The sequence below is a fragment of the Dermochelys coriacea genome, chromosome 3 (assembly GCF_009764565.3).
Source record: "Dermochelys coriacea isolate rDerCor1 chromosome 3, rDerCor1.pri.v4, whole genome shotgun sequence".
NCBI classification, from domain to species: Eukaryota; Metazoa; Chordata; order Testudines; family Dermochelyidae; genus Dermochelys; species Dermochelys coriacea.
The window spans coordinates 179977176-180002975 of NC_050070.1; the positions used below are offsets into that span (position 1 = coordinate 179977176).

At 42.8% G+C, this 25800-nt stretch overlaps 1 protein-coding gene across 4 annotated transcripts in view; it reads left to right on the forward strand.

The window, feature by feature from the left end:
- The window catches only part of PSME4 (proteasome activator subunit 4), a 228156-nt gene that overhangs the window by 119524 nt on the left and 82832 nt on the right, over nt 1–25800 (forward strand). For all 4 annotated transcript variants that reach the window (XM_038397749.2, XM_043511903.1, XM_043511904.1 and 1 more), the window contains 9 exons: nt 6696–6751; nt 9871–9927; nt 10207–10262; nt 10345–10443; nt 19227–19289; nt 19465–19560; nt 20154–20285; nt 20964–21173; nt 22000–22136. In XM_038397749.2, the coding sequence (XP_038253677.1) occupies nt 6696–6751; nt 9871–9927; nt 10207–10262; nt 10345–10443; nt 19227–19289; nt 19465–19560; nt 20154–20285; nt 20964–21173; nt 22000–22136 (906 nt within the window). The remainder of the gene's footprint in view (nt 1–6695; nt 6752–9870; nt 9928–10206; nt 10263–10344; nt 10444–19226; nt 19290–19464; nt 19561–20153; nt 20286–20963; nt 21174–21999; nt 22137–25800) is intronic.

The window sequence follows — 25800 nt, forward strand, 5'->3', positions numbered from 1 at the left end:
TCCCTCATTCAGTAAGGGGCCCACACTTTCCTTGGCTTTCTTCTTGTTGCCAACATACCTGAAGAAACCCTTCTTGTTACTCTTGACATCTCTTGCTAGCTGCAGCTCCAGGTGCGATTTGGCCCTCCTGATATCTTTCCTACATGCCCGAGCAATATTTTTATACTCTTCCCTGGTCATATGTCCAACCTTCCACTTCTTGTAAGCTTCTTTTTTATGTTTAAGATCCGCTAAGATTTCACCATTAAGCCAAGCTGGTCGCCTGCCATATTTACTATTCCTTCGACTCATCGGGATGGTTTGTCCCTGTAACCTCAACAGGGATTCCTTGAAATACAGCCAGCTCTCCTGGACTCCCTTCCCTTTCATGTTAGTCCCCCAGGGGATCCTGGCCATCTGTTCCCTGAGGGAGTCAAAGTCTGCTTTCCTGAAGTCCAGGGTCCGTATCCTGCTGCTTACCTTTCTTCCCTGCGTCAGGATCCTGAACTCAACCAACTCATGGTCACTGCCTCCCAGATTCCCATCCACTTTTGCTTCCCCCACTAATTCTACCCGGTTTGTGAGCAGCAGGTCAAGAAAAGCGCTCCCCCTAGTTGGCTCCCCTAGCACTTGCACCAGGAAATTGTCCCCTACGCTTTCCAAAAACTTCCTGGATTGTCTATGCACCGCTGTATTGCTCTCCCAGCAGATATCAGGAAAATTAAAGTCACCCATGAGAATCAGGGCATGCGATCTAGTAGCTTCCGTGAGTTGCCGGAAGAAAGCCTCATCCACCTCATCCCCCTGGTCCGGTGGTCTATAGCAGACTCCCACCATGACATCACTCTTGTTGCACACACTTCTAAACTTAATCCAGAGACACTCAGGTTTTTCCACAGTTTCGTACCGGAGCTCTGAGCAGTCATACTGCTCCCTTACATACAGTGCTACTCCCCCACCTTTTCTGCCCTGCCTGTCCTTCCTGAACAGTTTATAACCATCCATGACTGTACTCCAGTCATGTGAGTTATCCCACCAAGTCTCTGTTATTCCAATCACGTCATAATTCCTTGACATCACCAGGACCTCCAGTTCTCCCTGCTTGTTTCCAAGGCTTTGTGCATTTGTATATAAGCACTTGAGATAACCTGTTGATCGCCCCTCATTCCCAGTATGAGGCAGGAGCCCTCCCCTCACAGACCTTCCTGCCTGTGCTTCCTCCCGGTATCCCGCTTTCCCACTTACCTCAGGGCTTTGGTCTCCTTCCCCCGGTGAACCTAGTTTAAAGCCCTCCTCACTAGGTTAGCCAGCCTGCTGGCAAAGATGTTCTTCCCTCTCTTCGTAAGATGGAGCCCGTCTCTGCCCAGCACTCCTCCTTCATGGAACACCATCCCATGGTCAAAGAATCCAAAGCCTTCTCTCCGACACCACCTGCGTAGCCATTCGTTGACCTCCACGATTCGACGGTCCCTACCCAGGCCTTTTCCTTCCACGGGGAGGATGGACGAGAACACCACTTGCGCCTCCAACTCCTTTATCCTTCTTCCCAGAGCCACGTAGTCCGCAGTGATCCGCTCAAGGTCATTCTTGGCAGTGTCATTGGTGCCCACGTGGAGAAGCAGGAAGGGGTAGCGATCAGAGGGCTTGATGAGTCTCGGCAGTCTCTCCATCACATCACGAATCTTAGCCCCTGGCAAGCAGCAGACTTCTCGGTTTTCCCGGTCAGGGCGGCAGATAGATGACTCAGTCCCCCGGAGGAGAGAGTCCCCGACCACCACCACCCGCCTTCTCCTCTTGGGAGTGGTGGTCGTGGAACCCCCAACCACAGGACATCGCATCTCATGCCTCCCAACCAGCGGGGTCTCCTTCTGCTTTCTCCCCCCAGACATATCATCTGGTCCACTCTCCGCATTGGTACCTGTGGAGAGAACATGAAAGCGGTTAGTTACCTGTGTCTGTGTTACTGGAACCCGGACATTCCGCTTACCTCTTCTGGAGGTCACATGTTGCCAAGCTTCTTCACTGGCCTCTTGGCTCCTCTGTGCAACCTGCTCTATATCTTTAGAGCTTTGTGCCCCTAGAAGGCTATCCTGAGTTTGGTCCAGAAAATCCTCAGTCTCTCGTATACAACGCAGGGTCGTTACCTGTTGCTCCAGACCTTCAATCTTCTCTTCCAATATGGAGACCAGCTTGCACTTTGTACAGACAAAGTCGCTTCTGTCCTGTGGAAGAAAGACAAACATGGCACATCCAGTGCAGGTCACAATAGCTGAACCCCCCCCTTCCATATCACCTACCTACTCTGAGCTTCCTCAGAGACGTTGGCAAGATGTAAGCCTCACTGGGCTCACTCCAGGCGAACTCCCAGGCAAACTCCTGCTGTGAGCTGCTCTGCTGTCCCCGCTGCTCCGCTGGTTCGCTGCCGCTCAGCTGGTTCGCGAGGGTCTGGCTATTTTCAAACAGCCAGGCTTCCCTGACGCAAACACACAGACACCCTAATGCCCGCCCCCTGCAGGCTAGCAGCCAATCAGACACTCACTCAGGCTCTCTCCCTGCCCTCCCAGCAAACACACGCTCGGATACTTCCTCAGCAAGCAAACACACACACTCGGATACTTACCAGTCCCAGGCAAACTCCTGCTGTGAGCTGCTCTGCTGTCCCCGCTGCTCCGCTGGTTCGCTGCCGCTCAGCTGGTTCAGATAATTCATTATTTCCATAACAGTAGTCAGAAGAGTGAGTGAATTAAATGCACTGATAGCTGATCCTCCAATTATGTCTTTTCATAAAGATAAGGTGGTTCTTAGGCCTGATCCCAGGTCTTTGACAAAAGTCGTTTCTGAATTTCACATCTGTCAGACAATTAATTTGGCAGTCTTTTCTCCAAAGCTGCTAACTAATAAGCTGGAATCTGTTGTACATACTTTGGATGCAAGAAGAGCTTTTGTATATGTAATGATGCTGGTTCTGGCAGGACCCAACTGAGAGTGCCAATTCAGGACAAATTGCTCAAAGCAGGGCAGTTACAGTCCAAGGCTGAGGTTTCTATGCACACCAAGGCAAACCAAACTAGCCAAACAGAGAAGACTTTGGTTTTACCCCACTGTCTAACCACAAATCACACAAGCAATTCCCTTAGACACCCCAGTTTCCCAGTATCACCACCAGTGCCACTCGTTATGGGGACAAATGGTTATGAAAATCAATTTCCCAGTAAAAGAAAAAAAATCCCAAAGGATCCCAAAGCTCAATCCCAAAGGACCAAGCCCCAGACCCAGGTCAATATACAAATCAGATCTTACCCACAAATCACGCTGTTGCCAATCCTTTAGAATCTAAAATCTAAAGGTTTATTCATAAAAGGAAAAAGATATAGATGAGAGCTAGAATTGGTTAAATGGAATCAATTACATACAGTAATGGCAAAGTTCTTGGTTCAAGCTTGCAACAGTGATAGAATAAACTGCAGGTTCAAATCAAGTCTCTGGAGTACATCCACAAGCTTGGATGGGTCTTTCAGTCCTTGGTTCAGAGCTTCAGTGTAGCAAAGTCCCTCCAGAGGTAAGTAGCAGGATTGAAGACAAGATGGAGGAGCTGCAGCAGACTTTTATATTCTCCTACCATGTGGTCTTTCTTTCTTTGTTCCAAAGACAAGCTGTCCATCACATGGCATGGAAAAACCTCAGAGTTCTCTCCATAGGCATGTCCCTGCATACTTTGCTGAGTCATAAGAGGAGTCTGCCTTCTCTCAGTGGGTCAGTTGTATAGCTGATGGTCCTTAATGGGCCATCGAGCAGGCTAGGCAGAGCTGACATCAACTTGTCTGGAGTGTTCCCCAGAAGCATAGCACAAGTTTGAAATACAGACAGTATAGAGCCAATATTCATAACTTTAACTATAAAAATGATACACACACACACACACACACACACATAGACAGCATAATCATAACCAGCAAACCATAACCTTGTCTTAGACACCTCATTTGACCCCCTTTATACAAGATTTGGTGCCACTACAGGACTTTGGTTGCAACAATGATCTATACGGTCCTAGCTTATGTCAGTAACACAGCATATTATTTAAGTAGGACTAAAAGTTTTCAAAAATCACATAGATTATTCATGTTTTATGCTAACAGGCATGTGGGTTATACCATATCTCCCCAGACTATTTCTAGATGGATTAAATAATGTATTGCTGAATGCTACACATTTTCAGGAGTTCCTATACCTATAACGGTATGGACTTTTTCCACCAGAGCTGTGGCGGTGTCTTAAGCAAGTCCCTGTTTCAGAAATGTGCAGGGCTGCAATCTGGAGTTTTGTACACACTTTAGTAAACATCATGCTCGTGATTTGGCTTCCAGGACTGATGCTAGACTTCGTAGAATGGTGTTTCAGTCTCTAATCAATTAGGACTCTGTTCCCTCCTCCAGATTATTTTCAGCACTGCTGATCAAACTACCCATAAGCGGGAGTATGCAGAGCCACTCGAAAAAGAAATGAAAATCACTACTAGTAACCAAAGTTCTTTGAGATGGCTCTGCATATTCACACTTCTCACCCACTCTCTCCTCTTTCTGAGAGTCCTCTTGTTCTTTCTGAGAGTCTCTGGATTGGTAATGGAAGGAACTGAAGTGGTAGAGGCTTTTTGGCCCCTTGATATAGCCTCACCCTCAAAATATTCGAAGATGCTGAGGGGAGATGTAAGAATGTGAGCACACTAACAGACACTGCTTGGAGAATGTTCTACTCTTAAACACCAATAGGTCGTGCAGTACCCCATAAGTGGAAATATGCAGCGCCATCTTGAAGAACTCTGATTATAAATAAGTAACCTTCATTTCTTTAATATTGTTAATATCTTCCAAATTGGAAACATCTATTAGAGAAATGTAAACATCTGTTTTGAGAAGGATTTATGCTAATTAGCCAGCATTTTTCTAAAAATAGATTTTTCTATGTAGCACCATCAGTATCTTTTTTTTTTTTTTTTTTTTTTTTTAAGAGGGAACAGCTATCTTACCTTAATGTTGGAGCTGTTCAGGAATCAATGTTGGTACCCAAACAAATCACTATAAATGGAGCACCCATGTTAATATCAGTTCTTTTCATAGGGAAAAATAAATGAAAAGTTATTAGTATGGAAAGATATATTTATTTTCAAGCTTCTTATTTAGTGCTATTAGAAGAAACACAGAAGGGAAAATAAAGTGAAAACTTTTTTTTTTGTTAAATTGAGAGCTTTTAAAATTGAACTAAAATGTCTTCCTTTTTAATTGATTTGGGATTTTGATTAATGTGTAGATGTGAACAATACAAAAACAATTAAATGTGTCTGTTAGCTAGAAGACTTTATTTTAGGATTTAGGGTGTTGGGATTTATTTTAGGTTTTAGGATGTTGGGATTTTCCTGCAGTTGTTGTTGACATCCCCAGTACCTCACTTAATGTAATGACTGTAGCTCCCTGTTCTTTTTTAGGTATCAGTGATATCAATTATTGTTCTAGGGTAAATATAACCCTCAGTTCTGGTCTTGACGAGTAAAGCTCTCAATCCACCAATTTAAATGTGGAGCCTTGTTTCATTTTATCGTGTTAGCACTATGTGTGCTGATGCCGGTGCTACGTGTGTAAGCACTTCTTGCCAAGCAAACATCTATAACAATAAGAGACTGATATTGTTCCTCTTCCCAGTTTTCTAACTTTTTTTGCACCATTTCCACTGTTGATGCAGTCCTCAATTCCACAGGAAATTTATATTTAGCAGTATGGACCGTTTGGTGATACTGTTCTTGCAGCACGTTAGTGCAGTATTTATGTAGCTCCTGAATTTCTTTGAAAAGTATCCTGGTGATTTTTCCTTCAGGATCTGAATCCACTTACCCTTAGTGTCTATGATGTAGCTTTAGAAACAAAACAGGAAAGAAAATGTAATGTATATTCTAATGACTTGGTCTTGCCATTAGATACATTGGCATCCAGTGTCACAGTCTGCTGTTTTATTTATGCAACCATGTACAAAAAACACATTTTACAAGGACTAAGAATGCACAGCTAAAAATTTAGAGTAGAATCAAGTCATAACCAAATCATTATCTTGGTTAAGCTTTTCTTTATAAGAAAAAACTTGTCATGTAGATGTATTGTGCTGACTATTATGTACTTTCTTGGCATGGTTATTATTAGTGTTGGGCTTCAGAGACTAGCATTAACAGATGGGCACATTGCACACCATTCTTTTTTAAAGGAAGGACCACAGGTGTGGGGGAAAATAAGCTATTGAATTTATATATTCAGCCTTTCCTGAGACTCTTATTCATTTCCCTGCTATCCAGTAATCTGATTCACCCGCAATTAATCCAATAAATAGCTGCATCAGTGCCACTGTCCCTCATTGTCATGCTGACGTGAACATGCATCAGAAGAAGTGAGACATTTCAAACTCTTGTTAAATGGAACTTGTTCAAGATTTTATACTCAAGGTGGCCTTGCTTTGGTTTTCACTCTCTCAAAACAGGCAAACTGCCTGACCAGTAGGTATTCCTAGCTTTCAGAATGTTAAAGATAAATAACAAATAAAATTAGTAAATTAAGCCTTCTCAGTCATCCACGAGCATTAACCTTATTTGTAAGTAGAAATTAGTTGTCAATAAAACTCATTTTGTTAGACAGATTTCCTTACCTTGTAATACAATGTGTTTTGTCTTCATGCAGGGTTCCAAGTCTGGTGTCTTTGGAAGAGACAAAACTTTACACTGGTGTTAACTATGGTAGGTCAGTCCCAACTCTGTTAAATCAAGTCACGAGATAATTAATTTTGTACTCTTATTGTTAAATGCATAGCCAATTGATTTGATTACATTTATGGTTCATTATTAAAAATGTTTGAGACCAACTAACCAAGCTTAGCCAAACTTCTTATCTAAAGACAGAGCGGTACAAAACAGAAAGGAAAGAGTTAATATGTTACCAGTCCTTCTGGGAAACAGTTGCAGTATTTAGTCCATCTTACACAGAAGCTGTGCTCCGAAATACACTCTCCAAACTTCCTATATTTATATTGTAACTTTTTATGAGCACTCTGTACATCATCCAGGACTAAAATTTACCAAACAAATTTGTATCTTGTTTTTTCCGGTATCATGGTGCATCTTTCCTTATTTTGTTTTTGGACACTACATTCCTGTGAAGGCACCTCCTAAGTTTGTACCAGAGCAGAGCATTCATGTGTCTTGGTTTTGACAAGTTCTGCATCTGCCTGTGTGAAGTGCAGTATTGTGCTGTGCGGGGTATTGTGGGATATATACCTCAGCATGAGTAAGCAGAATGCAATTTAGCGTGACTTCATGCTAACATTTATATAATGTTAATATAATATGTAATACATATTGATATGGTGGGCAATACGTATAACATATACTTTGGCTAACACTTTTGTTGTGGCTGCAGCTGCAAAGTATGTCCTGTTTGAATGCATAAGTGCTGTGTGGTCCTGGTTATTTAGGGTGGTGATCAGTCCTGTATATTTCAGAGAACCTGTCTATCTGTGTGTAGCTGGGGTGGAGTTCGAGATCAGTTGGGCCAGTAGCAGTTACAACAGTTGGTACAGAGAATGGAAGGAAAACTTCAGAAAAGCCTGGCAATGCTTAGGCCACGGTGAAAAAGCCACAACTCCCAGAAGGGGAAATCGGAAGCCTTATTTATCATGTTAGTAAAACATAAAAAATATTCCAGAAGTTTACTAAAGGGGACAGATATTCAAACTGAATATGCTACTTACAAACAAAGGGCCTGATTCAGCAGTCTTTACCCACGTACATCCATTTAATTGTGTTTTCGTAGTAAATGATTGGCATGTGAGACCTGAGTCTCTGCCATGTGTACTCTGAGATTGCATAGCTGTGAGGGAGAAGAGCAGCTAGTATATATATGTCTGTCATGTAGCTCAGTAGTTCATAATCTCTTTCTTTTCATGTCTCATAATTTGGGTGCTTCTCAGCTTCAAGTCATACCATTCTTTGTGCCAAGTCTTGTATTTAGTGGTCTTAGGCACCTGGGACCAACTGGGAAATATCTGTATTATTTTTTCATTATGGTGCATGCCTATGTGTGCGTATTTATGATGGGTTACTTGCTATGGAGTTAGATCAAAAGAAGTTGTTAAAGGAATCAAGCAGGAAAGGTAAAATGGTGACTCGGATAAGAAGCCTTGAAGAAACAATGGTGAAGCTGTTCATTGGGGAATATATTCTACCTGACTACAGCCAGGCTAAGAATGGCTTATTTTTCCCAAGTGTAAGCCTAGGATCAAAAGGAAGATAACAGATCATTAGAGAACCACGGAAAAGGGTTGAGGTTGAATGAGTTGCTAGAGGCTGGCTAGGGAGTCAGCAAGAGGTGACAGGCTGACAAGGAGACACACAGACTGAGAGAGCACGCTGCGAGCAGGACAGTCTGCTTCTCAGGACCCAGAGATGGAGGTTAACCGGGCTGAAGAGAGCTTAAAAAGTCAAGATGAGGAACTGAGGTGCAGAGAAACTGAGTTGCACAATGTCATACAGGAAGCTATAGTGTAACAGGGATTTGAGCCCAGGTCTCTTTCTTGCAGCACTTCTAAAGGATTAACCTGGCATATGAAAGATTCTTGTCAGAGGTGAAGCTTCTCTCTTTGAATAAAACTTTCTCTCCAACCACTGTCCTCAGTGCTTGAAGCGATGGGAAGTTCTCTTTCTTCCTTCTACCATTCCCATTGCCTGGATTGGCAAAGTACTACTTTACCGTCCCCTCCAAGCAACCAAAGAGAATAGAAACTCCATTCTCTCCCCTTCTTAATTGCCTGAAGGATAAAGTCCCACCCCTTGGGCATTCTGCTCTTCTTTCCCGCCCCCAGTCAGTGTATTCTTCAGAGCTTGTGATATGATGGACACGCTGCACCACTCTGACGTTGCACAGAACCAAACTCCTATTTTGCTCTCCCTCATCTTAGGCAAAGCACTTGACCACTACTAACTGTGCCTAAGGGTATGTCTACACTGCAATAAAAGACCTGCAGCACAGCCATTACTGGCCCAAGTCAGCTGACTTGGGCTCGCAAGGCTCAGGTTGCAGGGCTAAAAATTGCAGTATAGATGTTTGGGCTCCGACACCCCAGGGGGGGACAGGGTCTCAGAGGCTAGGCTTCAGCCCAAGTCCAAATATCGTCACTCTTTTTAGCTCAGCAGCCTGAGCCCTGCGAACCAGAGTCAACTGACCTGGGCTCTGAGACTCAATGCTGCAGGTTTTTTATTGCAGTGTATATATACCCTGAAAGGCAGAACAGAAACATGTCTCAACCTGCATGGGGACTGTAAACCATTTTTGCCACTTCGCTTGAAGAACCATTATTGTACTCATTTAGCGAACGGAGATGATGAACTTGAAAGATGTCCTGTCCAGTATTTGGTCTGACAGATGGTGACTGCAACATAGGATTTCAGCATGATGTGGAAAACTGAGTGGGGTACCCCATGACTGTGTCATAGAGATGATCAGGACTGTTTCTATTAAAGGTGTATGTACATAAAAATATATGCATCCGATGAAGTGAGCTGTAGCTCACGAAAGCTTATGCTCTAATAAATTTGTTAGTCTCTAAGGTGCCACAAGTACTCCTTTTCTTTTTATAAAAATATAATATTTTTTCCAGTCTTTTTATATCACCCTTATAGAGTTCCATACCTCATATAATTTGAGGTATATAAAGAAACTCTAATCTGTTCTTAAGCTTTTGCATGTCACACTCGGATTTCCATTAATTATTTTTTTCAGTTAAGCTTCTTTATATTTTATAACACTGTGTAACTTAGAGAATATACTTTATGTATAATGAATGTTCTATTATCTTGTGTAGATTTATCAAGAGAGAACCACAGAGAAACCATGGCTAGGGTCATAAGGAAACTACTGCGTAAGTACACTTTTTGTCTCTCTCTCTCCCCATCCTATATTCAGTATGTCTGCAAAGATTTGCTTTAAACGTTGTCAGTCTATTGTGCTTTTAAATCTAATATCAGTATTGTAGAGCAAAGCAAAGAGGCAAAATCTGTTGTCGTGAATTGTATGGCAACATAAATGACACAATGTTTTGAGCTTCACAAGTAGCGAAAATATTTCATTGAGTGTAGTTAACTCTTTGAACTGAGCTTCATATCAGATAACACACTTTTTGTTTCCATTCCAACGGTAGACTATATACTCAACAACTCAGAAGATGATACCAAGTCTTTGTTTCTAATCATAAAGGTATAATAGTAATTTTTATGTGTTTTATTTTAATTTTAATGGGTTGACTTGTTTTACATAATGTAAAACCATTTGTTTCTAGATCATTGGTGATCTCTTACAATTCCAAGGGTCTCACAAGCATGAGTTTGACTCACGGTGGAAGAGCTTTAACTTAGTGAAGAAGTCAATGGAGAACAGGGTCAGTATCTTGTTTACATAGTTTAGTTAGGGAAAAACAACCTTTTTAAAGTTTTAGGTTTGGCTGGTTTTTGGCCTTTACTGTCTTAATGGAACTTTGCCTGCATTCCTAGTGAAATTGATACAAGTTACAGTGGGCTGATGTATCATTAGAATATTTTTGTTACAATAAGTGCCTTTTTTCAAAAGGTTTCAAAGCACTGTACAAATGTTAATTAAGCCTCATAACATCCCTTTTTATGTACTGAATATTGATACTATTAATGATAGATCTTTGTTAATTTGCTAGTCTTTCTTAGCTAATTAGCTAAGAAACTACATGCTGGGATTTTTTATTTTTGGTGACTTATCTGCATGGAAATAATATAGTCCTTGGATGTTAAATTGCTGCTATTGCTAGCACTTGTGAAGCACTAATGATATTAGAACCATAGATGCCAATTAAGTTGAGAAGCATATAGGAACCAAACTCTTCTCCCTTAGTTTAAATAATATTTAGCACTTCTCATCAATAGATCTCCAAACACTTCTCAAAAGGGGTAAACGTTAATATCTACTTTTTCAGGTTGAGAAATTGAGGCATGGAGAGTTTAAATGAGTTGCCCAATGTTATGAGAAGTGAAATCTAGATTATTGAACATGGCTGCTGAGGTAGAGAGCAGAGAAGGCAATCTTTGAGGTAGTTAGGTCCTCACGCGTTTAAAGCAATAAAGATAAGGACCAAGATCTTAAATTAGGCCAGCAGCAAATGTACAGCATGATCATTAATGAGAATCTGCTCTTGTCAGTCAAGTCCCCCATAGACACCCACACCAGTAGCATGTTGCTACTGCATGTTTAAACCGTCTGTAGGTTGCATCTCATCTTCTGCTTTAGTTCATGAGAGAGCATCCTGAAATATCTTAGAGATATTGTTTTGAGGTGGTAAAAGTGTTAGATAGCAGTATGTGACAGATTTGGCAGTTTCCTTGGAAAACCATATAGAATTAAGTTTAAATATTTTGGAGTCCATTGTATTAAAGAGAGAGATTATTGTGGGCCTTCATGGTCATAGAACTATATTGAACAATGTGGCAAACAAGAATGATCTTTTGGGACAATACCTGTGAAGTGGAACCCCTGGGAAATAGCTTGGGGGAGATGAATGCAAATGTCCTCCACCGATTATGCAGAAACCAAGTTTTTTGAAGCTATGCCCTGAGGAGAGAACCATTATCTGCTGATTACCTGCTCCTAAAGATTGAGATCAGAGGCTCAATCTGTATAAAGAAACAGGCTGATCTGCACAATTGGGGTGCTTGTTCTGAGCTGAGGCTGTTATGAACTTGAAGCCACAGAAAAAACCCTTTGGTGAGGTTTGAAAGATTAACTCTGATTGGAGCCCTTCCTGGTGTTGGGAGGGAGGGTGATCTCTGATAAAATAATTAGCATGCACATAGGTTCTTTTATTGTTTTTAATATATTTTCTTTGTAGCGCTTTCACCTTAAGAATAGATGTGCTTGCTTAGAAATGTCTGTGTGGTAACTTATAACCATGATCAATTATGCTATTTATAGCCTCTGAGTAGAAAGCAAAATGCAGACACAGGCCTGTCTACGTAGTCTAACTTGCTGGGGAATTCACAGTGTAGGCAGGGAACTGTGCAGCCTGGAAAATCCCCTGGTCAAGAGGAAGAGAGATTCAGGTCTTGACCCAATAAAGATTACTGCTCAAGATCCGGGAACCTAGAGTGGGTGCCTTTGCTTGACCGCAGAAGGGAAATACAGGTGCAGTTGCCCAAACTGTGACACAGTAGTTAAGTCTGTATTCGAGTGTGTAGTCTCCTAACTCGCCCAAGGCCTTTCCAACCACTACAACTATTTCTGTGTTTGACTAGTGAAGGCATGGAACCTGAGATTGCATGCTACCTTGATAATTGGGGTTGGGAGCAAATGCACTCAACAGAGGATAAAATCATAGTTTTATTAGTTCTTCAAGAATTCCCATTTCTTGGATTCCCCTTCCTAGCAACAATCATTGGTGCTTTCACTGGATTTGGTTAGAGCCAGCTGTTCTTCATCCCCAAAGTGACTCTTTTTTCATCCACTTTGTCTCAGTTTAGTTAGGTCTACAGGATGCTGTGGGGGACAAAGGATTCTCCCCCTGTGATCACTGGCACTACCAGCTGCTATGGCTGACCATGGCAAATCCCTGGGCTTTAAGAGCTGCCCACTCTGTGAAGCAGTCGTGCCTCTGAACAATGAACTCACCATGTTCTGTCTCAGTTAGGGACTTGTTCTGAAACTCTGTAAAAACTGTAGGTGCTTTTCAGAGTGGACCTAGCAATCGAGGGTTGTCTGATGAAGCAGTGATAAGGCCAATCTCTGACCCTGGACTTTAGGCGCCTGGATCCTCAGGAGATCGCTGGCTGTTGAAAAATGCCCTGGCATCTCATCAAAGCCAGCCAAATGTTCACTCAGTCCTCTGGCTTCCTCATCTGGGAAGGAGAGAAATGGATCAGACTCAGAGCGCAAAGAGGTGAAGATCATCACCCTTCCTGGATCTGACTTCAAGGTTGCATAAGACTACCATGCATTTGGACATTAAGGGTGCCTCAAAACTTAGGAAAAGTTCCCTAAGCACGAGAACCCGTACCTGCTGAGTGGACCTAGCCATAATAGAGGTCTCACCTGATGCTGTCGTGGCTGTTTTAGTCTTCTCATTACTGAGGTAGTCAGAAAGAAAGATAGCCCGGTACTGGATAGAAGCCTGACTGCAGTGCTGGTCATTCTATTGCCCCCAGCTCCAGCGCAGTTACTGCCACACCAATCTGTTGGTGATCAAGCACTTTGGGCCATGCTGACATGGCTGACACCTGTGCGGCTACTGGAGCTGCATTCACCCTGATGCTGTCCCGATTTCTGGGCCCAGTGACTGATGCTTCCACTGTCTGGTCAGGTTCCCCTTAGACCCACAGGTTGAGCACCATCCTTCCCAAAGGACTGATTCTGACTCAGAGGAAAGCCATTAGCCATCCCTGGTCAGGTCCTGCTACCCAGCAGTATCAACCTCATCTGAGGGATAAGAGACATGTCCTTGTGGTGGAGGGCAGAACCAACCCAGCCCAGTACTGGGATCACTGAGACCACACATTGGGGGGCCTGGTGCTATATGATCATGCCATGTGGACTCCCTGGGACTGCAGTATTATCCAGGACCAGCTTCTCCACCACACTCATGAGGCAAACAATCACCCCTGTGCCAAAGACTGGACCTGTCCCTGCAGCATCCCTGGGACCAGGAGTAGGCGGCTCCAGTGGAGCAGATCCAGAGCAAGGGATGGATGGTACTGGCCATGAGCTCTTCTAGATGATACCCTTGTTCCAGAACAGTCAGCTGCCACTCCTGAGGACTAGAAGATTTTCTAAGACCTCATGAGACATGGGTATCAGTGGCCTTAGAGATACCTATGCAGGTGGTGTGGGATATGCCACACAAACTCCTCAATATCCTGTACTTGGTACTGGGACTCATAGTGATCCTGATCAACAAGGGGCTATTGGAGCCCATGAAAGCCTTATGGCGGACACCAGCATCACCGGCACTGACATCCAAATGGACAGCTAGATGGTACCAAGTCCTGGCTATTGGATATGAACAGAGTTCTATTTGCATCCAGTGGCCAATGAGCAATCCCATTAGAGTGGCCAGAAATTGACCTCTAAAGATGAGACGATGAAGCACCTAAAACGCGGTGGCCAGAAATCCTACTCCACTTCGAGCTTCCTGATGAGGATCTTGGCAAAATGCGACCGCATCAGCTGCCTGTATCTTACAACTGTTTGATAGGCTGCCACACTATTTCAGGGATGAGTTCCAGGCCAGCCTGGCGAGAGGTCATGTGGTGGCCAGAACTTCGTTGTAGGCAGCTTTGGACATTCAGGCACTGCCTCCAGGGTGATGGCAACAACAGTTGCAATGCGCCACTCCTCCTGGCTGGCCTCGGCAGACATAACTGAAGAATTTCAAACAGTTATTGAGGACCTGCCATTTGAGGGCTGCTCACTTTTCCACAAGAAGACTGATGAAGCAATGAGATCTGTCACAGCGTCCACTCACCGTAGTTGGTGCCTCTTCCTGGCCATTCAGAGACTAGCTCTTCTCATTCACTGCCTATGATGGGACCCCGGGTGCAACCTGGAATCTGGTATCCCTCTCATTCTGTGATGCTGTGTCAGGCTACAAACCTTTTGCAGGTACTGCACTTACACAAACATCCACAGGCAGGGACACATCCAACTGAGTTACATTAATGCTTTCTCAGCCGCTCATGAACCAACAATAGAGAGGCTCCGGCCAATTCCCCCCAGTTCCTCAGCCTTGCACCCCAGAACTGTACGGTCTTTCACTGGTCAGAATTTTGGTCAGTGTAAGTTCATTCCCTAGTCTGCCTCTCCCTCTATGTGGAGAGGACACACATTAGTCTTTGTAAACTGAGCTGAGATTTCCCAAGCACTTCAACCAAAATGCACAGTTTTATGTAAAATACGAAACAGATTTATTAGCTACAGAAAGGTTGATTTTAGGTGATTAGAAGTAGCAAGTGTAGAGATCTAAGTTGGTTACCTAAGAAATAAAAATTTGTAGTCTTGAGTTCTACAAACTAAACAGGATCCCTTCCTTTGTTCAGAGTCTTTGTTCACCAGGTGTTGAGTTGGGCAGGGGGAGTGGCCAAGTGATGATGTCACTTTCCCTCTTTTATAGTTTCTTCCAGCTTGCTGGAAAGATTGTTTGACATGGGGATCAGGCAGTCCAGATTGGTCAAGCAGTCTCCATTGTCTACATGTTCTCTCAGAGAAGTCATCTGGGATAGCCATTGGGAGAGTGGATTCCCTTTAATGGGCCATCAGCACGCCTGGCTACTCCACTGTTATACCTGAAAGGCTGGTTGTGGGTGTTTCAACCTCACAACATATTTCAGTAATACACACATAGCAAAACTTCATAACTTCACATCCAATGATACCATATACAATCCAACAGATATTAATATTCAATAGATCAAGACTTTTAAAATGATACTTCACAAGGCATATTTTGGACAAAACGTATCATAATCATATCACCATGGTGAATATGGCAGTTCCAAGGTGCTGCTTTGAGGTACAATGTGTTGCACTGCCCCTATGATACCAATTCCCCAGTGGCTGGTAAGGGAACCTGGGCCTGCCCTCTACTTCAGGTTCTAGCTCAGGGACCCTCTAATCAGTAGCCAAGGTCTGCACCCTCCTGCACCCACCTTGCTGCCTTTTCCCTGAGCCCTTTCCTTACCTTCTGGCTCTCCACCCTTCACTTGGTTTGCCAGCCCCACAACTCCCTCCTCCCAGAGAGTAACTGTAGGCTACTTGCCTGTATAGCCCCAAACACGCCTCCATTCTCCCAGGGAGTGACTGCAGACTACTTCCCTGCAGCCTCTCTCTTCTGTATAGAAGCCCCTCTTGTTCCTGCACAGGTAAGTTTACCCTAATTATAGCTTTCCTCTCAGCCTTAATTCTCCCAGCTTGCAGCCTAATAGGTTAATGGTCCCATCTGGCCTCCATTAACCCCTTCGGGGCGGGTTTTGGGGTGAACACCCTATCACAAGATCCCTCAAGGATTCTAGGGCCACCCTCATATCCCTGGGGATCTATATCCTGGCCTCCAGAAGAAGACGCTTCAGAGCCCAACCCTATCCGTGACAGTTATTCTTCCAGTATAGGCCATCTGAGCCCCTAGGTCGCAGGATGGCCTAGGTTGCAGGCAAAGGCCCTTGAGAAGAAAGTCTGTTGGAGGGTGTGGGGGATCTACCTCTTAGTTGCACCACCCTGCTTTAGCACTGACTAGGCAGCAGATCAGCAGATTTGACTCAGTGCCCAAGGACAACATACTATTCCTTCCACAATCATTGCCCTCCATTCCTTTCAGCAAACATCTGGCTCACTTCCAACAGGCCTGGTCCTGCATCAGAATGCTGGGTATTGGAGGTGGTCCAGAGAGGCCACACAATTCAGTTCTTCTCCCTTTTCCATAACTAACCTTCTTCCCCATCCCTCTTCAAGGACCTGTCCCATGAATGTCTGCTTTGACAAGAGATGCAGTCCCATCTTGTTTTGGATGCTATGCAGGAGGTTTCCCTTCAGCAGAAGGGAAAGGGGTTCTATACAAGGTACTTACTTAGTCCCAAAAAGATGAGGTTTCATCCGGTGTTAGATCTCAGACCATTGAACATCTATAACAAGAAACACAGGTTCAAGATGGTCTCGCTTGGCGTCAGTTATCCTCTCCCTAAATCAGTAAGACTGTTATGTTGCCCTTGACCTCAAGGATGCAAAGTTTCACAGTGCAATACACCCAACGCACAAGTCCTTCCTGAGGTTTGTGTTGAACAACAATCATTACCAATTCTGGGTTTTGTCCTATGGGCGCTCAGTGGTGTCCCGTGTGATGGTAGCCTATCTGAAAAAAATGAGTATCCAGGTGTTTCCATAATTAGATCAGGGGTTCTCAGGACAAATGTTTTGGTGGCCTCAGACTGGCTCTCCTATTTGGTGACTCTGATATTTTTTTCTTAAAATACTGGGGGTTGGAGCTTGAAGCCCTGTGTCCAGATCCTGAAGCCCCACTGACGGGAGACGGTGCCTAGGGATGGAGCCCAAAGCCGTGTGGCTGGAATCTGGGGCCCGCTGCCATGCACCCGGAGCTCTTCAGCCCCATCGCCCCCACCTCCGCAGGGCTGAAGCACAAATCCTGAGCCCCACTGCCCCTGGGAAGTTGGGGAACTCACTGCCTGCCTGCTCCTCCAGCGTTGTGCCCCAGGTGTCTCCGGAGGGGGGCAGGGTCAAACCCCTGCTGGCAACCCCAGCAAAAAACACCAAGGTGGTGTATCAAGGAGCAACAGGGAGGGGCTGCTATTTTGCCATTCTTCCCCCCCACCCCATCACTGCCCAGGAGGCTGTGGCTGCAAGAAAAGCCCTTGGTGGCCGCATTTGAGAAAGGCTGACTTAGATGACTGGCTGATCAAGGACCACTCAGAATCTAAGGTCTGGATCAGAATCATGTCCATTTTCCAACTGTTCACCTGCTGATGAATAAGAAGAAATCAATTTTCATAGGGATAACTTCATAATCTCACCCAGAATTCATAAACTGTACAGACGGACACCCCAAAATCATCAGACACTGTTACCTTTCGAATAATAGGAAAAATAACTTGAATAGAGTCTTTTATTCAAATATTTACTAAGGATTTTGAGTTGTATATTTTTCTTTTTCTTGCTCTACACAAAAATGTTGTGTGTTCTCTTCTGGTTCTTCAGAGGAATTTGTGCAATATTCTATTTTTAGAATTATGCTGACATCTGCTATTCTGATGTACAAACAAGGATGTAAACAAAGAGTCGTGTTAGTTTCAACCTCCAATAGATACAAAAGGGAAGAAGTTTGCTAAACAGTAGAGTACTTTTTTAGCCTCTTAGAGGGCATAATGAATTAAAAATGCTTCATAATCCTGCCTATTGGACTGGAAGATAAGGATGCAGTAAATTACTATATATAGGCAGCCTCCCATCTTCCACATGGGTTTTGTTTGTAACACAATGGCAGCAACACTATTAACCTCTTGATATTAGATTAATCAGAAATTCCATCTAAGATCCTAAAGCCATATTTTCACTAAAGATTTTCTGAAACTTTCACATCCTTGTTCTAGCGCTGATGCTGTTCCCCTGTGGTAAAGCAGTAATGGGAGATGTAATAAAAATGTGATATATAGAAGTACTGATAAATACCAAGGCATAAAGACAAAATACAAAAGTAAACAAATGATGGAAGCCAGATTTTTGTTCTTAAATGTGGAGACAGTCACAATGCTATGCAAAGGAATCCTTTACATGTGGCTCTATGCAAGCAACAGCCCATGAGAATGGTTGAAGAGGTGATATTGAAACTTCAAAATGTAAGAGTATTACCAGTTTTGCATGCAAGCCAAGGGTTTTGGCAGGTCTGACTTGATAGGAAGTGAAAAATTGTTCACCTTTTAAGTCCCATTTTTAGTACATATGTTTAAGTGAGTTTCCTTTGGGATTGCCTCGTCACCTTAGGTATACCAAAGGCTCATGTCCCAGATTTTTGAAGATGTGGATAGTGTGGCAGAACTTGATTATCAGCTGCTGATGGGCAAAAATAAACACCACAATGAGACGGAGCAATGTTCTGTAGCATACAAAAGAAGATAATCTTAAATTGACCATAAACAAATGCCAGATTTCTTTGACTGAAGTTAGTTATGAAGGGCACATGCTAAGTTCAACTGTGCACGAGATATAAACTTTTATGTATTGAGGCATAAGCCAGCTTCAAATTGCTGAGGGGTTAGGGAAAAATCTTTAAGAAAGTTGGGGGCAGTTGTACAAATATCTAAGCATATTCATACCGTGATTAACACTGTGTAATAAAGAAGTGACATACAAGAGTGCTGTATGAGAGTGGTCATTATTTCTTATCTCCAGACATATGACATGGGTCAAGGTTACAGTTTCACTCCATCACATGACGTGGATCAATATCCACGGATACAAGTTGACACTGTGGCAGAAGTTTTTTAAAAAATCCTTTGTATAACTGCAGCCCAACAGTCAGAATGTCTCATTGTAGAACCCGCTGATAATATATTGTGTACAGAAAACATAAGAGGTGAGAGTTCATATTTACATTGCTAAAGTTAGCTTTGAGATCTGAACCAAATTACTCTGATTTTTTCCTTGCAGCTTCAAGGAAAGAAGCAGCATATTAGAGCCTTGCTAATTGACAGAGTCATGTTGCAGCATGAGGTAATGTACATTTCTGTATTACCAATTTTTACTTGCAACTATACTAGGAAATGTTAATCTGTAACATCTTATTTAACTAAAAACATTCTCAATCTCTACAATAACTTTCCTCTCTTAGATTTGTAAAATTGCAAATAGAGCCTGTGTCTAATTGGGATTTTTCTACTTCCTTTAGCTGAGAACTCTAACTGTTGAAGGCTGTGAATATAAAAATATACACCAAGACATGATCAGGGATCTTCTGTGTTTGTCTACAAGTTCCTATGGTCAGGTAAGAATATGTCTTCTGTGCTAAATTAATTCAGTCAACAATTACATTTATTGAGTTTATTTTCAACTTGATATTTGCAGTGAAATGTAATGTAATATAGCTTTTAATTCGTTGGTAGAATTCAGTGTCACAGAATCTTTGTTTTTTTTATTTCCATTTCAGTAATGTATGAAACATTTAATTACTCACATAATTCTTTCCAGGGCTCTGTCCAATCCTGGTTAGGCCCAAAATTTGACTGATTTTTTTGAAATTTGCAAAAGTGTGTTTTGTCCTATGAATTAAAGACTTGCTAAAGTCAATAGCAGCCGCACACACTCATCCAAAATCAGAATTGGGACCATAGACTCTTTTGAGTTATTAAACTGTAATCTCATTTGTATTAAGTGCTTAGCAAATGTGCCAGATTGACAGTTGTGGAAACTGAAGTCTTCAGTTTACAGAACAGATGCATCATGGGCCATGGCAAGACAAATGCACTGACTCACCTTCCTAAGAACTGCAAGTTAGTAATTGAAGGGAACTAGGATATCACTGCTTTGTATATTCTTTTGTGTACTTGTAGATCTGTGGTAATGCTTATCTTTCTACAGGTCAGAAATAAAGCTCAGCAAGCATTCTTCACAGCACTGGGAACATACAACTTTTGTTGCAGAGATATCATTCCTTTGGTTTTGGAGTTTTTGCGGCCAGACCGACACAATGTTACTCAGCAGCAGTTTAAAGTACTGTCTCAGTTACTTAATTTCAGATCTGTCTTCAGTTTGTGTGTAAGATTTTAATGGTTAAAATACATGTGGTATGGTGTAAAGATTTTATTAGTATGACTTTGGGATGGTTGAATTACTCATGGTTAGCTAACCCTAAAGTGACTTAGGCAGTCATCCCAAAAAAGTGCTCATAAAAAATATTTGTATATCATACGCTACCTTCATGAATATACCCCATTTCATCAGGACCTCAGAAATTATGAATGCTTTATGCTAATAGCTGTTCACTTTTATATCCTAATTAAAACAAAAAAAAAATAGTACAAAGCAATAAAATCTCAGCAGACTGTTCTTAGTTCAGTAGTTTTTTTTAGCAACCCTAGTAGATCAAGGAAGGGGTGTGTTTATTCATTGTGGTTATTAAAATGTGTTCTGTGGAAATAGTTCCCTCACAACCATTCTATGAAAGAGAAATCCAATTAGTCAGCACTACTTGCACACACTACTGAAATAAATATTTAATATGTCAAGAATTGTGTGGAATATCTTGTATATATTAGTGATAAACTGGATGATTTAATCTCAGTTCATGTTACAATTTAATAATGTGTACAATACAGAGCAACAAATTTTTATTCTATATGAATGATTGCTTTATATAACTTTTAATATTACAACTCTTGTTTACTATAGGGTGCCTTGTATTGTCTTCTTGGAAACCACAGTGGAGTATGCCTGGCAAATCTTCATGATTGGGACTGTATTGTACAGACATGGCCAGCAATTGTTTCTTCTGGACTTAGCAAAGCTATGTCTCTGGAAAAGCCATCTATAGTGAGACTCTTTGATGACCTAGCAGAAAAGATCCACAGACAGTATGAAACAATTGGATTGGACTTTTCAGTAAGCAAAAAAATCACTTAAAAGCTAACATCACATTTGGAGGTCGTTTGACTTATATTTGATAAAATGAATCAGTCATTTAATAAATTTTACATGTTTCGTTTTAGCTTTGACTACTAATATTCATGTATTGATTTCATTCTGATTTCCAGTATGCATAAATATAGATAAATATATCTAAGACTGGAATATTACAGATTTGAGTTTAAGATTATTAAAATTTGATCCCCCCTCCCCCCCCCCCAAATTTTTAGAGGCCAGGTATACAATGGGAATGAAAAAGAACTTATCTTTTAGCTCTTGTCAGGTGTGGGCCCTCCAGATCAAGGTTGTTGAGCACTTGCAGGACAGTGTGGGGAATCTTGCACCATCAGTACTTGTGTTGTGTCTGTTCTGTTGTTAATCTAACAACTTTCACGATACTAAATTTACTTAATAAATGAAACATGGGGATGGAAACCATTATCATAAATATTTTACCATTTTTGTTTAACTATAAAATCACAGTTTGTGCATGGTTTACTCCATGCCTTAAAATATAGACATGTAATCATAGCTCTATCAGTATTTTAAAATTACTAAATTTTCCTCCATCTTATAACAAACTACTGGGAGCAGTGATTCCTGTCAAATAACAAAGGAACAACCTGAATTGCCTCTCAAGGGAATTTTGTAAAATATAAAGGGAGGCTTATTCATATCTGTGTGGAAGGGACAGTATGGGCACTTCATTTGACTGCCTTTCTGGGTGTCTCCTTTTCCAAAAGGATGGCTAATATTCTTTGGCTGCTGTTCAGTTAGGGATGTTTCCCTTCTCTCTCAACAGGTTCCAGAGAAATGTGTTGAGATGGCCATTCTAATGCAAAAAGCAAAAAACCCAAGCGCCAGCGGGATGATGCTTAGTTCAGAAGAGATTCAGTTAGGAATTCAACGACAGAAAGAAAAGAATGCTGAGGCCTTGCAGTAAGTTAGATTGGTCTATGTAGACTTCAGTAAGCATAATAGTTTTTAGTCGATAAACATATACAGTTCATGAGTGATGATGTAAACTTAATCTAAAATTGTTCATTAAATGTAATATTCCAAGAAGATGTGCTATTTTTCTTCTGAGTTTTGAGGCTAATAAGAAATCATTATTTGTGACATCTATGTGTAGGGTTTTCTCTAGCAAAAATGAAACTGTTTAAAAGTAATCTCTTCTTCATAACCTTTTTTTTTTAATACATTAGCCTACAAGAGACACTGTACTGCGACCATCTTTCCTTCTATTATTGCATCATTTTAATTTCTTATTGTAGCTGTCTTTCCGTAATTCTTAACTGCATTGGAAGGGACACCATTGACTTGTATGAAAACCTATATAGAATGGAATATTCCATATTCTCATCATCATAGTGCCTGAGCACCTTCCAGTAGTGTGTTCACAAAATGGCACTTCATCTCAAAATTTTGTACCAGTTATAGTTATAAGTACTTATTAAGATAACAGTAATTCAGACTAATGAACGATTTTTTTTCAACTGATTTACTTTGTGCATTTGCCAGCTTTGTTTTCAATCACTTTAATGTGTTTGTGCTTGTGTACCCCTTCCGTGAGGTCTTCAAGAGGGTGCTCACCAATAACAGCAACAGTGCAGCTGAAACAGAAAAGGCAGCAGTGTGCCTGAGTATGAGACAACATAGTAATAAGAGAATATTGCTTACTTCTGGGAGCATTCTGCATGAAAAAATTAAAAATTCTGCGCATAATATTTTAAAATTCTGCATATTTTATTTGTCAAAATAACACAATATAATCACACCAGTTTCAATTACTTTGGAATTTATTTCAAAATACTTGTCAGCAAGTATGTCTGTAACAATACAGACAACACAAAAGATTCAGGAAATGTTTTTTGACAAATAGATTCCTTACTAGGCATATTTATGCAAAATTTTGAATAATTCATTTAAACTGCAATACAGAGCTGTATTTCCAGCCCTCTCAGAAGCAGTGCAAAGGCTTGGGGGAGTCGAGGGTAATGGAGGAGCTGAGGGGGAGGAAAGGAGCCGGGGAGTGAACCTGGAGGGTTGTTGGGTGTGTGTGGGGAAAGTATGGAACAGGTTTTTTTGGGTGGAGTGGGGAGGGATTGTTAGGGATCCTCCCCCATGCAGACCTTGGCAGACCCCTAGCCTCTCCCATTCAATCAGGCACATCTGCCCCGTCCCCATGTGTCCCTCCAACCCACTCAGACACCCACTCCCCCCCATTCCCATGTGGCCCTGCACCCCCACTCAGCCACCCCCATGTGTCCCTGCACTCCGTCCCCATGTGGCCCTGCACCCCCTCAGCCAGCCCCAGCTTGTGTGTCCCTGCACCCCCTCTCCCGTACTCTCATATCTCTGTGCCCCCCCACTCAGCCACCCCCCCTTCCTCGATGTGTCCCTGTGCCCATACTCAGCCACCCCCCTTTCCCACATGTGGCCCTGCATCCCCTCCCCTGTCCCTACGTGGCCCTGCACTCCACTCCCATTTAGCCCCTGCCCCAGTCTGTCCTCCCCCATTAGCAGTTATGAACCCCAGTCTGTAACCCCCCAGCAGCCCCATGTGCCCCATTCTGTCTGTTCCCCCATATCTCCTTTCTCCTGACCTAGCTTCACTGGCAGGGCACTGCCAGGAAGGCAGCCTCTTCTTTTTCCTTATCCCAGCTGGGGCTGGCCTGGGAGCAGATGCTCTGTTCTAGTACCACAGCAGCCCCTGGTGGCCAAAAGTCATAACTGCGGCAACTTTCCAGCAGAAGTTATTTTCTGTGGGGGGGAAAAGAATTATGCCTGGCACATGAATTATGTGCACACGCAGTGGCTCAGAATTCCCCTGGGAATAATTGCTGCAATAGACAGAAGAGAAGGTATGGATCAGCCTTAAAGCAATGACGTTGACATCTAGTTTGGAAATTCATTTAGAGAGTTGATGCTTGGAGGCAGTGTAGTACAGAGGGGTTGGAATAATCGAAACAATTATTCGGTCCCTCCATGTCAGACAACCTTAATGGTGGAGTGTTCCCTGTCTCCATGGCAACTGGGAGCGGATGAGATCTTTGCTCAGGGCATGGGCTAAGGATCTCCCCATAGGAAGATTCCTCCAAGAAGCGCCCACTGCAGACTCCAGGTCTCCCTTTGTAGCAGAGATTTCACAGGATTTGTAAAAAAACAAAACAAAAAAGAAACCAAAAAAAAAAAACAAAAAAACCCTAAATGCTCTGTTTCTTCATTGGTTTTGAGGTTTTTATCCTCAAAACTGCTAAATCTAGTCCCAACATTTTGTTGTTTTTGGCTTTCTGAGGAGGGTTTGAAGACCACCTGTCCTCCCTTTTCCCCTCAGAAATGGGAGACAGAACACCTCAGGAACCCAGCTCTCAGCTGGCATGTTGGCAAGGTCCACACTGAGACAGTTGAGTAGGCCACATGGAAGCTCCCTTCACTGAGATGTGGCCTGAATGAGTGGCATGGAACTGGGGATAATTTTTTTTTGTTTGTTTGTTTTTTCAAACTTCCCTCCCCCTTGCACCTCTCTCCCCTTAGCACTCTCCTAGGAATGAGGAATGCATTTCCCACAGCTTTCAGAGCAACCAGGAAAGGTTCACTGGAGCCTCCTGAATCTTGGGGGAAGAGACACCCATAGTAACCCCAAGGAAGAAATTCCTGTTCCCAGCCAGTGTGTAAGTAAGGTTCATGCTGAGATGGTTGAGAAGGCTGCAAAGTATCCCCCTTCCCACAAGCTGTTTTACTTGCAAGGGCTCAGCTGCCATGAAAGTGAGAAGCTCCTGGGACATTTGATACTGAGTAGGGCTCTACCAAATTCATGGCCGTGAAAAACAGTTTATGGACCGTGAAATCTGGTCTCACCCCATGCTCACCTTACTTCTGCACTGCCTTCGGAGCTGGGTGGCCTGAGAGTGGTGGCTGTTGGCCAGGCGCCCAGCTCTGAAGGCAGTGCCCTGCCAGCAGTAGCGCAGAAGTAAGGGTGGCAATACCATATCATGCCACCCTTACTTCTGTGCTGCCACTGGCGGCGGCTCTTCCTTCAGAGAGAGGCTCCCAGCCAGCAACTGCCATTCTTTAGCTGCCTAGCTCTGAAGGCAGCGCCACTGTCTACAGCAGTGCAGAAGTAAGGGTAGTAGTGTCGCAAACCTGCCCCCTCCGCCCCCAACACACACAATAATCTTGCAACCCCCCGACAACTCCTTTTTGTGTCAAGACCCCTACAATTACAACACCATGACATTTCAGATTTAAATAGCTGAAATAATTAAATTACTGTTTTTAAAATCCTAGGACCGTGAAATTGACCAAAATGGACCATGAATTTGGTAGGGTCCTATCAATGAGTCTTTTATCTCCAGTGTCTCTGATTCACTTTTCATTTTGTGTAGTCTGTCACTAATCAGCCCAGATCCAGCAGCAGGGAGCATGGGGTAAAGTGATACAGATCCCCTTACCTGGAAGATGCACCTAGCTTCTCTCCTCTTCCAGCCATCCCACAGGAGGGCTACTGTTTTCCTTAGGAAAACATGCAGGATACATGTCTACAGACTGTTCTTTCAATCTCTCTGATAACACGCTTTCCCCCTCCTAGGACCCCATCACC